We start from the raw sequence: 14,213 nt of genomic DNA on the forward strand, positions 1-14,213 counted from the left end.
CGCTTGTTATATCTTCAACACGAAATGCCATTCGTTTGTAATCAATTGATTATTTCTTCCAATCATCATCACATAATATCAATTATTTTTGTCACCTGAAGTATAACACACTCAAGTGAATGATGAAAAGATAAATAGTTCTATCATATAGATATTTGAAGTCTTGTCCAGGTCAGACTTCTTCAGCTCGATGAGATAAGAGGAGCAACTCCTCCATTAGTATCTAGTTTCTTCCACAACAGAAACAACACTAATCATTTGGTCCTTTCTTGATTTCTGAGTTTCTGATGTATTTTCCTTAATTGAACTATAAGTTTATTTGAGTACAAAATCTCTTAAACTTCCTTTTATTTAATGCTTGAACAAACTTGAAGCACTTTTGTAGTATCCTGATTGGATATCTAGTTTACTTGATGATACATCTAATATGTTTCATAATTATCCAAGACTTTCTGCAAGTCAAGGTTAATTACTCAATTATGATGTGAGACATATCAACCTCATCACAATAATACTTCCATCAGAGTATCATGATCTGACAGAGTGGTCATGCAGAGGTTATCCAAGTATGGGATCTTTTAGTATATATAATTTCTATTTATCCTTAAGGTGGAACCTCAAGATATTACACCAGTTATAGAAATTATAACCATCAAATGTTACTGTCTATTGAAACTCAACAAGAGAGAGGTTTTGCAGGGCGTAAGAGTATTAACAGTTATCAACAGAATTTAACAAAGTTTTATTTAATATTTTTAATGTTTAGTCTTTAAAAATTAATACTTTTTATTGTTTCTTAAAACATTAATTTATTAAAGTCTACGATCGAATTAATGACGCAAGTAATGTTTAGGTGACCTTTATTCCATAAACTTAATAAAATTCGGTAGGTAGCGATTACCAATTGCATACAATATGTAACTCCTAGATTATGGGATCCTAAACAACTATTTCTTAACTTGGCATGTTTATCCCATCTATGCCTCGGACCTCTTATGCTTAGGTGACCTTTATCACACAAGATTCCGATCAAGTCATCCTACTTGAAACAACTTGTATTATTGTAACTAACCAGTGACAAGGTGGCCCTTTAGAAACCAGAACATACAAAACTACCCCGAACATCATAAGATAATTCTAATGACCAAGTGACCCTGTGACACTTAGACCATACAAATGATAACGAGTGTTATTCAAAAGGAAGACAATGACTTGCATTTTTAGAAAAGGTTTTATATATGTTTTACAATTATAGTTTATAAAAATATGGTCTCATGAATATTGCATGCATCCAAAAATTCATGAACCATTTTATAAAATTCATATCACTTGTTATGAGGTTTTTAGGTGCCAAATACAACTTCATTTTATTTGCCATTAGCCACGATCTACTATAAACTAAACTGATGTTTTAAAGTTTAGTCATAGATCAGTTTTAAGAAATGATAATAGACTTAATAAAACTTCATTTTATATTTAAGACTTGGAGTTATGGATGAGTTATAAAATCATTATTTTAAATCTCCTTTTCACAATAAAAAACTTATGAGTTCATGAATTTATAGAATAAACTCATTTTATTTTATGAACTCAGTTTTATGCATCTTATGATAAAGTCATATTTTGATAAACCAAAACTTGGGTGATGATACTTATGTTTTAAATCTCATTTGTCATGCATAAAACATAATATCAACATGTTGTGTTATGTTTAAAACTCCAATATCATATATTAAGTTTCGACGCAAAAAAATAATCACTAGTTTTATTATTTCCAACTTATTATATTTAATACAATATAACAATATACTTTGCTATTTTCTTACATTCCTATGCAATGTCCAACCTTTTTTCATTATCCTTGTACTTTCTTTATAGTAATACATGTTATGAAAAACAGGTGTTACAAGATCTCTCCCCCTAAAGGAGATTTCGTCCATTGAATCTCGTCAAGATGGTTACCACTAGGTTATAAAAACCTACTTTATTTTCCCTTTGCATTCGTATATAAGTATAAATCATTTCTATACCAATGATTACTATAGCATACCGTAATATGATTTCCATCTAACTACAATTTCTCCAAAGTGCTTGCAACATCCGACATACTTTTCACGATTCCTTTTCTATTATCATACATGTTTATCAATGGTATTACTGTAACCAAGACCACCATGATCAATAGTTTCCAACATATTCGTATTTCGGTCACTATGACTACCACTAAATCTAAAAATTCATATTTCGGATGTTACGATCACCAAGACTATCCTAAAGTACGAAGCCATCTTAGCATTATGGACACGAAGTCTGTTAGGTTCTATTTCTTCACTCATTTTATCATGCATATCTTATCAAGCAAAGGCATATCCACGTAATCATACTTGGGTTATATTACAAATTAAAACTAATATTATTCATAATATTTGATGATTCCCAACTAACACTTGGTTATTTAATTTAGGGCCCATACTAAACCATTAATAATAACATAAATATCTTAGGGGTTGTTTAATATATGGTCTAATCGGGCCCAAAGAGGGATTGGTTCCAAAAAAAGCCAATTGATATGTTTGATAAGTATCAGAAAATGAGAGACTCGCTCTACATTTTTCATAGGATTCGGTCCAAACTTTTCAATTGACGGACCGGGATAAGAAAAAGTGGACTTCCCATTTTTCCCTATTCTTTTGGCAAAACATAAAAGCAAAGCGGGCTTGTTCCTCCCATCTTCACTTCCAGTTGATTTCTTCCCCACGATGAATCAACGGGAGTACGTTACTTCCGATGACCAGGTACCGTTTCTTCCTTTTTGTTCTTGATTTTTATTCCATACGAGAATTTGAGTTTATTTCGAATTTGATTTATGAGTTTTCTTCCTTCTTGCCCTATGCTTTTCCCATCGTATTCCTGGCTTGTTGGTGATAAATAAAAATTAATTTCCGAGTTTTTTTAATGAGTTTTTGCTGAGATTTTTGATTGGCTTGTTGTTGCTGTGATTTTATTTCGATTGGATTGTTGTTTCTTCCTTCTTGTTCTTGTTTTGTTCATGTTTTTGGCTATTTTTGTGATTTATTTTTTTGTAGATGATATGTGTCATGTTATGTGTATGTTGTGATTTAGTTTTTTGGTTGTTACATTAAATCCTTTGCTATGATCCTCTTTTGTTGTTGTTAAATTGTTAGATGATAAATGTCTTGTTATGGGTATATGTGTATATATGTATATATTTATGTTTATGTGTGCATATTTGTGTGTATAGTGGTGTGATCTTGCTTTACAATGTGGCATGTTAATCATTTATTTATTTCTTAGAAAAGAACACTATGGTTATGATTACTCTGTAAGGTGGAGGAAGTGATGGCCAAAACGTAGAAGACATATAATCGGGTTCAAAATCTGTTGAATATATGGCTACTTTGAGTAACAAGATGGCTAATCAACTACTTTCAAATGGTTAACGTTAAATTTGTATGAAAATTATTATATTGCTTTTTATTCGTATTTGAATTTGGATTTTGTATTACAATGTGTATTTGGATTTTAAGTGATATATGTGTAATTTAGATTTTATGTGATAGTTTCTGTTTTTAGAAGTATTTTATCCATCACAAGAGAGAGAGAGAGAGAGTATAAGGGTAATATTGTCATTTTCATCATTAACCAGAGTCATTCAGAAGAATAATCAAACAACAAAAACTCGGTCAGACGTAAACTCAGTCAGAACTCTAACCCAACCAGCTTCTAACCCAGTCTGCTCTAACTTAGTTAACAACTATTAAACGACCCCTTACACTATCTGGTATACCCATCATTTATTTCCTCAAGATAAAACTTGGTTGTTAATCCCTTCAATTTGTCTTCAAGATTCGACTCTCTAGCCAAGAAATCGTCCCTTTATCGCCAAATATCGTCTATGCAATGTACTTTCTCTTTATCAAGAGACTTTATTTAAGAATATTTCTCCAATTCTCATATAACGAAATGACTATACTCATTTATTCATTTTAACAAATCTTTCAACTCTATTCCAATAGTTATTTATACTCGATGAAGCTAAATAACCAGTTTTGCCAAATTAAACCTTTTGTCCATTTTGGAAAATTTACTCCATTTTCATGCATCCATGTGTATAAAGCAATGTCATATATCTAAAATATGTGCTAAGAGTATTCAAAACATGCATAAAGCTTCATGGGACATTTTCAGGCATTTTTTTGTTTTGCCTCTTTTGACCATTTTTCTACTTTGCCTAAAATGTTTTTTTTAAGTTTTAGTTTATTATGTTTGTAACTTCCTAATCCTAACATATTTCCAAGGCAATACAGACATTTAGATACCAACATATTTTTTTCATTATGTTCTTTTATAGATTTTGGACAATTTTACATTTTTCTAAAATTAAGTAACTTTTCATTTTTCTCAACCAAAACTTGTCACATTTTGGTTAAATCTTATAGCTCATATTTTATTAAGTTATTCTAAGTTCATTATACTCAATTTACTCAAAACTTTCAAATTTATCAAGAAATCAACAAGAGTCAACTACTCTATTTTTGACAGCACCAAATATTAACCAGTAGTCAACTTTAAATTGTTGTAACTCTTTCATACGCTCTCCAAACGAGTTGAATCAACTTGCAAAAACTTCTTCTCATTCACAACTATAGCTTTGGGTCAAGAATGAACTGATTTTGATGTGTATAACTCAAGTTATACAATCCTAAAGAAGCATTTGAATACTTTAAATTTCTAGACTTGGAAAATTTACTGCATTCTAGCTTTGTGCAGAATTTTTTAATTAACTTTGAACAATCATATCTCATTCATACAAAGTCAGATTAGTTTGACTTGTTTTTCCTATGTGTTCTTTGTTTTATTCGCTAAAAGTTAAGACAAAGAATCCATTAATTTGCTTTATCTAGGCTAGAGTTTAATAGCCTCAAACATGGGATGTTAGACATACTTAACTAAAATTCTGCACTAATATTTCTTTTATTTAAAGATGGAATTCATGATTCTGTTCCTAGCTTCTTTGAATGTAACATATTAGTAACAGACTTTGACAATGTATTTTCTTCACGTCGTGTTTATTGTTGTCGTGCTGCTTAATTCCCAAAGTACATTGTCTTCACCATTCACTTTATGTCAAACTATTCTCGCCTCCGAGTCACGATACATAAATCACCACACTATGATTATACTTACAGACTATGCTTTCCAGATTCATAATATCGTTTTCCAGTGTATATATATACATATATATATATATATATATATATATATATATATTGTTGGGCCAAAATATGGTTTATACTTTGCTTTTCTAGGCAATTATATTTTTCTATAATATTTCTGGAGTTTATGGTCATGTTTACGGTTGAGTTTACGGCCATAAACCCATTTACGACCCATGTTATTCGGCCCATGTTCTCCAAGTATAAATATAGGTGTTAGGGTGAGGAGTAGGATTGATGAACCCTAGAGAGTTTACGGCCAGAGAGACAGAAGAATTATTGTGTGTTAGTGTGTGTGAATCTCTTGTATCTGGATCATTATTCTATTTATTAATACATTGAGATTCATCATCTTCTTCTTCTCCTTCTCTTCTTATTGTGATCTGCCATCATCCGTTTGATTGGGATTCCACACCATCAAACGGATCTGATTGATACACAGACAAATTAGGGACTTATACATATATATATATATATATATATATATATATATATATATATATATATATATATATATACACACACATCAAATTTACACAAAATTCCAACGTTCTCCGCGAGTTTATCTAACTCATAACTCAAAACACCAACCAATATTAGAAATAAATTTTGGCATTATATTATAAGATCAACTTTATAAACATTTTTCTACTACTAACATATAACTATGACATTACAGGCACCAAGTATGTCAATGACTTATAATTCTCCAATAACAATCCTTAAACACGACACTAATGGCAATATCGAGCCTATAGGCTTTTCTCGTCATCCCTCGGGTCTGTTTAGCTCACAACACTATGTTGTTCTTGCTATCACCCCAAACAAAATAGACTCACGACATCGTAGCGTCGATCTATCCCAATACACAAAAATGTCATTAATGTTGTTGTCGGGTCTGTTTAGCTCATAGTGTCGCAATGTCGATCTTGCCATCACTCAAACATGACTGTTTGGCTCATAGTGTCACAACACCAATCTCGCCATCACCTAAACAAAACATATAATCATATAGTTTACGGAAAAACATAAACACACATACCATAATTTCCCAAACTGTTTCTAATAATTTGACTAACATATATTTACTAAGTCTAGCCAATTCACATTCTCTTTCTACTCTCACGTTTAAGATTAGGAATCTATTACCAGATGCCTAATTCACTTAAACCATGACTCTGATACCAACTTGTAACCCTCATATTTTTAACACAAAGTACACTTAAATTTGTTTTTCATATATAAAACATGAATCAATACAATTCTGGTGTATAATTGTATCACAAATCAGTATTAGTAGATATTAAGAGAATCTTATAAAAATCTAGTATAAGAATTTTAAGTCGGACGCTAGTAACTCTTCTTCCTTCTAGACATCTACTTGAACCTAAAAGACATACAATCAACAAATAGACAAACTACAAAGAGCTTAGTGAGCAACCTTCATATTTTTTAAAAAATTAAATATATTTGTATAATAACTAATACAATTATATTTATATTTTATATGTTTAAAACGTTTATGTTTGTGTTTCCGAAATGATAACATATACAAATGTATTTATTTTTATAAAAAAAATATGACTCGTTATTATTTATGAAACATAAACCTTTTAAACATATAAAATATTTTATTTTCCATTAAATAAAATGAATAAAATCGATCTAAGGTCATATTATTCATATGATTATTAGCTAACAACCTATTTTATTAAATTATTTTAGCACGTGTACCAATGTAGTTAATTATTAGCTAACAACCTATTTTTTTTTTATTGTGCTTTGAAAATTTAATGTCTTTTCTAAAGAGTATATTCAAAATTTGATGAAATTAAATATTTTTTTTGAAATTACATATTAAAAGTTTATATGAAACCAATATAAAATTTACTTTAGTTATATTATGAAACCAAAATGGAAACATATTTTATCTTTAATTCAAAACTGCATACTTATAATTTTAAAATAAAATAATAACATACTATTATTTTTATATTAATCGTATTTCTTTTATAATAAAACATTATTTTTTTTTCAAAAAAGTAAGGGTAAATTACACAAATGGTTCCTATGGTTTGGGGTAATTTGTGCCTTGGTCCCTATTTTATTTTGTTAACTCGAATGGTCCCTAAGATGTATATTTGTTGCGCGTTTGGTCCCTGACCTAAAAAGACTATATTGCCCTTCTTAATTCTTTTTAATTTAATAATTAGTTATTTCTTATTTATTTATGAAAAATATATTTAATAAAAAAATATGGGACAACATACACCCCTTCCCTGCATTCGTCTTCCTCGACCAAATTACTTCCCCCCCCCTCCCCCCCCTCCCCCCCCCCCCCCCGACATCCTCCTTCTTAGGGAGCATTTCATACAAGATCAATGACCAGGAACCTTAAAATCGGCTATACTATTATCACTGGCGACGAAGATGGCACATGAGGATGTTAGGGAGTTTAATAAGCTCCAACACCGACGCCGGATATAAGAAATCCATCTAATTGATCAGATTTCAATGCCCTCCCTGTCTTCAATTCCTGCCGACGACCCCCTTCTTTCTCCGCTTACTGTATCGCCGACCTTCACTGATTTCTTCGTTCCAAAAACGCCACACACAAACATGCATCCATCCATCGACAAACCTACAAAAGCCATTGATTGATCCATTTCTCTACTTTACCTAGTCGCTAGAAGTAGCCGTGGTAATCCGTAATGGTGATTGACGGATAGAGATTTGAAAGCCTAAATAACCCTAAGTTCGATTTCCAGATCTTTTTGAACGCCCAAAAATCAAACCAGATGCAAAATCTCATGGCATGGGTTTTATCATAATGCACTGTGTGACTAGCTTTCTTGACTTAGGTTATGTGTTAATTATGTTTTCTTGGTGAGTGAACATGACCATATGAGTATATAGGTAAGCGACAAAGACGAAGATTGGTGGCAGTAACTATAGTGAACAGAGGTCCTAGTTGTCGATGGGCAAAAGTGAGGGTTAGGGGTAGGACCCACCTCATTTGTTAAACATTTTGCAATATAAAATAAGAAATAAGTAATAAATAAATATAAAAATAAATAAAAATGGCAATATAGTGTTTTTATCTTTACCAGGGACTAAGCGAGCAACAAAAATACAAAATAAAAACCTTTTCGAGTTAAAAAAAATAAGTTAGGGACCAAGGGTGCAAATTACCCCTAACTATATGGACCATTCATGTTACCCAAAAATTAAATATATCTATATAAGAAAATAAAGTTAAATCTTAAGTATGGCATCTCATGAAAATTAAAGATTAATAAAATGATGTTTTTATACTTTGGATTTTTCAAATAAAAATATAAAATGAAATGATCTATTGTAGTTAAAATAATTTAGATAAATCTAGACAACAAAACTATTTATACATTAAATAAAATATATTTTCATGATAATTAAACTTTATAAGTTAATTTTTTATATAAATATTATATTTTCTATATTTTAGTTTTTTTTGTCTTTTTATTTGATTTATGGTAATTAATACAAGATTTAATAGGTTTATTTAAAATTTCACAAATGGTTCTTGGAAAAAATGTCACAAATGGTCCTTAGCCAAGTTTCAAAAAATGACATAAATTTTCTTTATCAAAAATTCTTTCAACTTAACGAATCCATCTAATGGACATCCACATCAAAGACAGTTTTACGTGCAATGTTTGCTCCAAATGGACTATCCATGCATAATAATAATAATAATAATAATAATAATAATAATAGTAAGAACTGTATTATGGAAATTCCAAAAAGAATTATGACAATTTGTGAAATTTTGTCTTAATTAAATGACTGGTGTGAATTGCAAGGAGATGCGATGTGCAAGGTGATTTCTCATTTAATCGTCTTTGCCACCTAATTAAAACATAAAATCAATTTCTTTTATGCACATGCTTAATCGATTTCGTTGATTCACACTCAACGTTCAACATGTATTCAACCTTAATTGATTTTTGTCTATGATGCTTCACACTCTTTTTTCTAATTTCTATTATAAACGACTACTTCTAAGCTATTGTTCTTTATATTCGCAAATCACTTATCAAAAATACAATTATCTACAATACAATTTGTGACATGATCATTAAGGTAAATCTCAAGGTTGTTTGTTTTTTGGAAGTTGTTCACTGATTTTTAATTCATGTTGTCTAAAAGTGTAAAATATTTTTAGTTTTGTTTGTTTGCAGACCAATCCTCATGATTTAACATTCTGATTTATGTTCTAAAATTCTATTTTCACTTGTCTGTGTTCTGATTCCATTGAGGTAAATTTTGATTTTTTATGTTTGTTTTGAAGTTGGCTGACTTTTTATTCAAGTGGCTAAAACCTTTTTTATTTTTGTCACTTGCAACCCAAATCTCACTATTTAAGATTTTGATTTCGGGTCTCAAACTATCACAGTGACAACCGGATTTTCTTGTGACATTGAGGTAAAACATCATCAAAATGTCATCTGACATTTTATTCTAATTCTTGTTTGTTTATAAATTACTAACCGCAAACTTTTTATTTATTTTTCTTCAATTATTTTGATTTAATTTTTGTTTGGTTGTAGCTTCAAGTCTTCAATAATAAAGCACCATTTTGATTCAAAGGTAAAACATCATCAAAGTTTCTCATTTTAAGGCGTGTTCTTCTCTTTTGTGTTTGTTGTGGATGTTGCAATCGCCTTTCACTAAATACTAGAACTAAACAATTGAAGTATTTTGAAAGTACTTTTGGGTTTTTATATGGTTCAAAGAATTTAAAGACAATAGATGAAAATAAACTTAATGAATGTTGTATAAAGTTTGCAATTAGGTTTTCTTATGACATTTTTTGAATTAAAAGTGTCGCAAATGACTCTACCGATCGAATAATATAGAGTTTGTGGTTGAAATTTTGAAATTTGTTAAAGTTGCTGATTGTTATCCGAATGTTTTTATTGCATATATAATTTTATTAACTATTTTTATAACTGTTGCATCTATAGAAATACGTTTTTAAAAGTTGAAGTTATTGAAGAGTTACTTAAGTCCATCGATGTCAAAAGAAATGTTGAACGGACTAGTTATTTTATAAATAGAGAAACATATGTTAAACAAGATCGATTTTGAAGATAATATTATTAATTTTGCATTTTCAAAGCTAGAAGAAGATTTTTTTTATGTATTTGGATTTTTATAATAAAAAATGTTATATATTTAGAAGGTAGTAGAAGTAATTTTTCTTTTAATTTTTGAATTAATATAAAAGCGTTGATAATACTTGAGTATTTTAAGGAAATTTTTTTTTTATTAGACCTAAAATATGTTTAGAACAAAAGTGTGTATGATGAATATCTCCTGTAGAGAATGATGTGGAGATGACATGAGATGATATAACAACCAAAATGGCGTCGAAATTGTGACACATAGGTGGAGCCTAGTTTATAAACCACGTACTCAAAGTTAATTGGTGACACCAGATTCTCAGACATCAACATGCATATTTGTCACCTTTTTCTTTCCATAAAGACAAACTAAAAACACAAACGATGAACTTATCAAGGCTGCAAGAACCCTTTAATTATGATGGCTGCCATGATAAGATTTCAGAAGCTCCTTCCTTTCGTAACTTTAAATAGCTGTAATTAGATGGGTACCACATTAATCCTTTTGGTTTTTTATTTATTTAGGAATGAATAAACAAAACTAATACATTGATAGTTATAAAATAACTTGAGCAACCTAATACATAATCTCTAGAGATCAGCTGTAGCTTGATCATTTAATCCTCATTTGATTGAATTAATTATGTATAGTGCCAAAACAGATCAGCTGCAGCTTGACCTCTAAATAAATGAAAGAGGAAGGAGATGTAGATACATATTACACCAATATATACCTATTGTGGAATCTATTTTTTCTTTTTTTCTTATTTCCTTTTTTCTCATCAGAATGAAAAGACATAAATGGAATCATCTATAAACACACGTACAGTTGGGAGAGAGAGAGAGAGAGAGAGAGAGAGAGAGAGAGAGAGAGAGAGAGAGAGATTTGCTAGGAAAAACTAATAGTCACCTTCTCCTTCAGTTACTGCTGAAGACATGTAACTCAAACCAAACGAGGTATCATCAGCTATAGTGGTTGAAGCTTTATTACTAGCAGCTTGGAAACGTTGCTTACAAGAATGACAAGTGACCTCTAAAATGGTCAAGTTGATTTTCTTTGCAACTTGTTCTTGCTGACGTTTAGCTCTCTCTAATTCTCCTTGAGCTTGTTGCCTAATTCTCTTCGCATTCGCGAATTCCAACTCCGCCATTTGAATCTGCCTCTTCGCTTGCTGCCTCGACTCATCTGCAAATGCCTTTTCAGTCATAGCCATGTTCATCTTTTTTTCTTCATCTGTATGAAAGCTAACTTCGGTTCCAATTGAAAGCTTCAAATGGGTTTCATGGTTGTTCTTCAGTTCAAATAACGACGACGATGGTAGAAGCTGAAGTTCTATATTCTTTTCTTGAGGTTGTGAATGGGAAGGTTTGTGGTGATAATGGATTTGTTGCATTCTTGGCATTACTCCTAAAATGTTCAAATTTTCGTCGTTTGAGGGACTAGTGTTTGATGCATTGCTAGACGAACATATACGCTGGAATACTGTTAAATCCGGATGAGCATGCCTGACAACACAAGCATCTTGGTGCTCGATGAAACTCTCAACTCTATACAGACAAATGAGTGAAATCATTAAAAGCTCCAATATTATATAAATAAAATAAACGAAAATTGTTCTTGAAAAACACAAAGATTTAATCAAGGGAAGAATCAAAGCTTCGTCACGTAGGTGATATATAGGTCTACCATGAAGCACACAGTATACTTAAATACTGAGAGAAGGATCGGAGCAGATGGATATTTTAGATTATGGCTTTTTAATGTTTATTAATTAAATTTAAACAAAATTTGAACTGGTCCAACGTTTGATCTATGTCTTTTATTAAAGAGCCAATGTTTCAATAAAAGAATCGAATAAATTCCTCTTAATCATAAAGTTTTTGATAGTAGTATATAGACAAAAAGATGAGATCATAGATCCTCGGAACTTGTTCATATATAGTGTTATTGTATATTGCAGGTAGTCAAACTGCAATAATATTTATAGACACATTTTCATCCACAAAAGCGTCACTAGAAACCAAAAACATTCAATGTTAAAGAACTTATTATGGCGGAGCTTATTAATTAATTCGTTAAGTTACGGATTTTCAGATAAGAAGCATTCAGGAATTTTGGTTTCTTATCCCATGTTTCTGAAAACTATGCATGATGACACCAAAAAATCAAAAGAATATATGAGATCAGTAAATAAAAAAATGACTAAAATAGGCTATATATGTATATATACTAACCTGGAAAAAACTCGACCACAATCACAAGAATGGCCTCTAGTGCCACAAGTTTTAAGATGAGCTTTATAATCAGATTGAACAGCATAACCCTTTGAGCACTTGTCACAAACCCACTGTTTATTGTTACTATGTTTCCTGCGAAAGTGTTTCTTGATTCCTACGAGGTCACCGAGAGCATGACAAGGATCATGATGCAAGCAGCTAGGCTCCGGGCATACGAAAACTCTTTTCTTTACCTCCGGCGACTCCCTCTTCAGTAACTTCCATGGTACTTTGTGTCGCCTTCGGTGCATCTGAAGATTCTGGTCCCGTTGAAAGCCTTGGTTACAGATCTCACACACGTATCGGTCTGACTCCAGCAAAGTTTTGGGAGATAACGACACAACCTCAGCATCTGGATCTGAAAATATAATGAAATATCATAACTTTGTCTTCGGAAAAATTGATTCTTAAAGCTACGTGTACTTCAGCATAAATGAATATGAGAAGTGACAAGTGAGGAAATATGGGTACCTGGAGTACCGGCGGGACGTCTTTTTCTTTTGCAAGAAAGAGAATGATCTGCTGAAGTTGGAGGTGGTGCATGAGGGAGGTGATGGTTGTGGTGAAGGTGGTGGTGGTGGTGGTCGGTTTCTAACATGTCGGTGTATAGTAGGTTTTAGTGGGTTATGTCCTTTATCTTACAGATGAAGCTACCAATCGATCAATATGGTTCGCTTCTGTACAGAAGCTAGAAATGGGCTTAGTTGTTTGCATCAGCTTTATTCATGAGAGAGAGAGAGAGAGAGAGAGAGAGAGAGAGAGAGAGAGAGAGAGAGAGAGAGAGAGAGAGAGAGAGAGAGAGAGAGAGAGAGAGAGAGAGAGAGAGAGAGCAGGTTGCTTTGTGAAATCAACTTTCTTTTAAGCTTTAAAACCATTAAGCTTTTTCAATGAACTTTCTTTGCTTTTCACTGATTGACCCCTCACCTCGAGCATGCAAGGTTGAGCCAAGTCTTCTGTATAAAGGTAGTAATACTGCAAGTTTAAAAGTATAGAATACATACAGAAAGCACACACCATATGTGCGTGTGGGGTTTGGAGAGAGTATATGACCAAGGTTTACTACCAATATAAAGGTTTCGTCATGGATTTAATTTATTTTAGTTTTTTTTTTAAAACAACAAATATACTTCTAAACTACTTTTACATTATTTTATATATGGTGGTAGGACTTGAACCTTCAATCTAAAAAAGAAATGACAACATCAGACACACGTTGGTTAAAAGCTTTTTGGTACTTATTACAAAATTGCAAAAATGGTCATTGTGGTATGTATTTTTTTGAGGTTTTAGTCAAAACCACAATTTTCTAGGATTGATGGTCATTTTGAACTAGTTTATTTGTGTTTTTGGTCCCTTAGTAAACTGAAAAGACTATTTATGCCATTCTGATATGTTTTTTTTATGCTTTTTCTATTTAATTTAAATGAAAAATAAAATAATTAACTAATTTGGGGCCACATCTCTCTTCTCTTCTCTTCTTTCTCTCTGTCTCTGTCTCTGTCTCTATCTCTCTCTCTCTCTCTCCACTAGATCT

The 14,213-nt window shown here is 31.4% G+C and overlaps 1 protein-coding gene across 1 annotated transcript; it reads right to left on the minus strand.

The window, feature by feature from the left end:
• Positions 1 to 10,891: 10,891 nt before the first annotated feature.
• Positions 10,892 to 13,556, minus strand: LOC145052707 (protein indeterminate-domain 14-like). Its single transcript, XM_079000567.1, has 3 exons — positions 13,151 to 13,556; positions 12,638 to 13,037; positions 10,892 to 11,950 (listed from the first exon to the last, which is right to left on the minus strand). Exons 1-3 carry the CDS (start codon positions 13,275 to 13,277, stop codon positions 11,302 to 11,304), a joined length of 1,176 nt encoding a protein of 391 aa, XP_078856693.1. The 5' UTR covers positions 13,278 to 13,556; the 3' UTR covers positions 10,892 to 11,301.
• Positions 13,557 to 14,213: the final 657 nt, after the last annotated feature.

The sequence above is a fragment of the Lactuca serriola genome, chromosome 5 (genome assembly GCF_051521515.1).
Source record: "Lactuca serriola cultivar US96UC23 chromosome 5, Lser_US96UC23_V15, whole genome shotgun sequence".
Taxonomy (NCBI): Eukaryota; Viridiplantae; Streptophyta; class Magnoliopsida; order Asterales; family Asteraceae; genus Lactuca; species Lactuca serriola.

Excerpts from the sequence above, each read along its gene's own strand:
- LOC145052707 (XM_079000567.1), bottom strand. The coding sequence starts at position 13,277 with ATGTTAGAAACCGACCACCACCACCACCACCTTCACCACAACCATCAC. Across the intron at positions 13,038-13,150 it reads ACGTCCCGCCGGTACTCCAG|ATCCAGATGCTGAGGTTGTG; the intron begins GTACCCATATTT and ends TTATATTTTCAG. Across the intron at positions 11,951-12,637 it reads TGTGGTCGAGTTTTTTCCAG|AGTTGAGAGTTTCATCGAGC; the intron begins GTTAGTATATAT and ends TTGTCTGTATAG.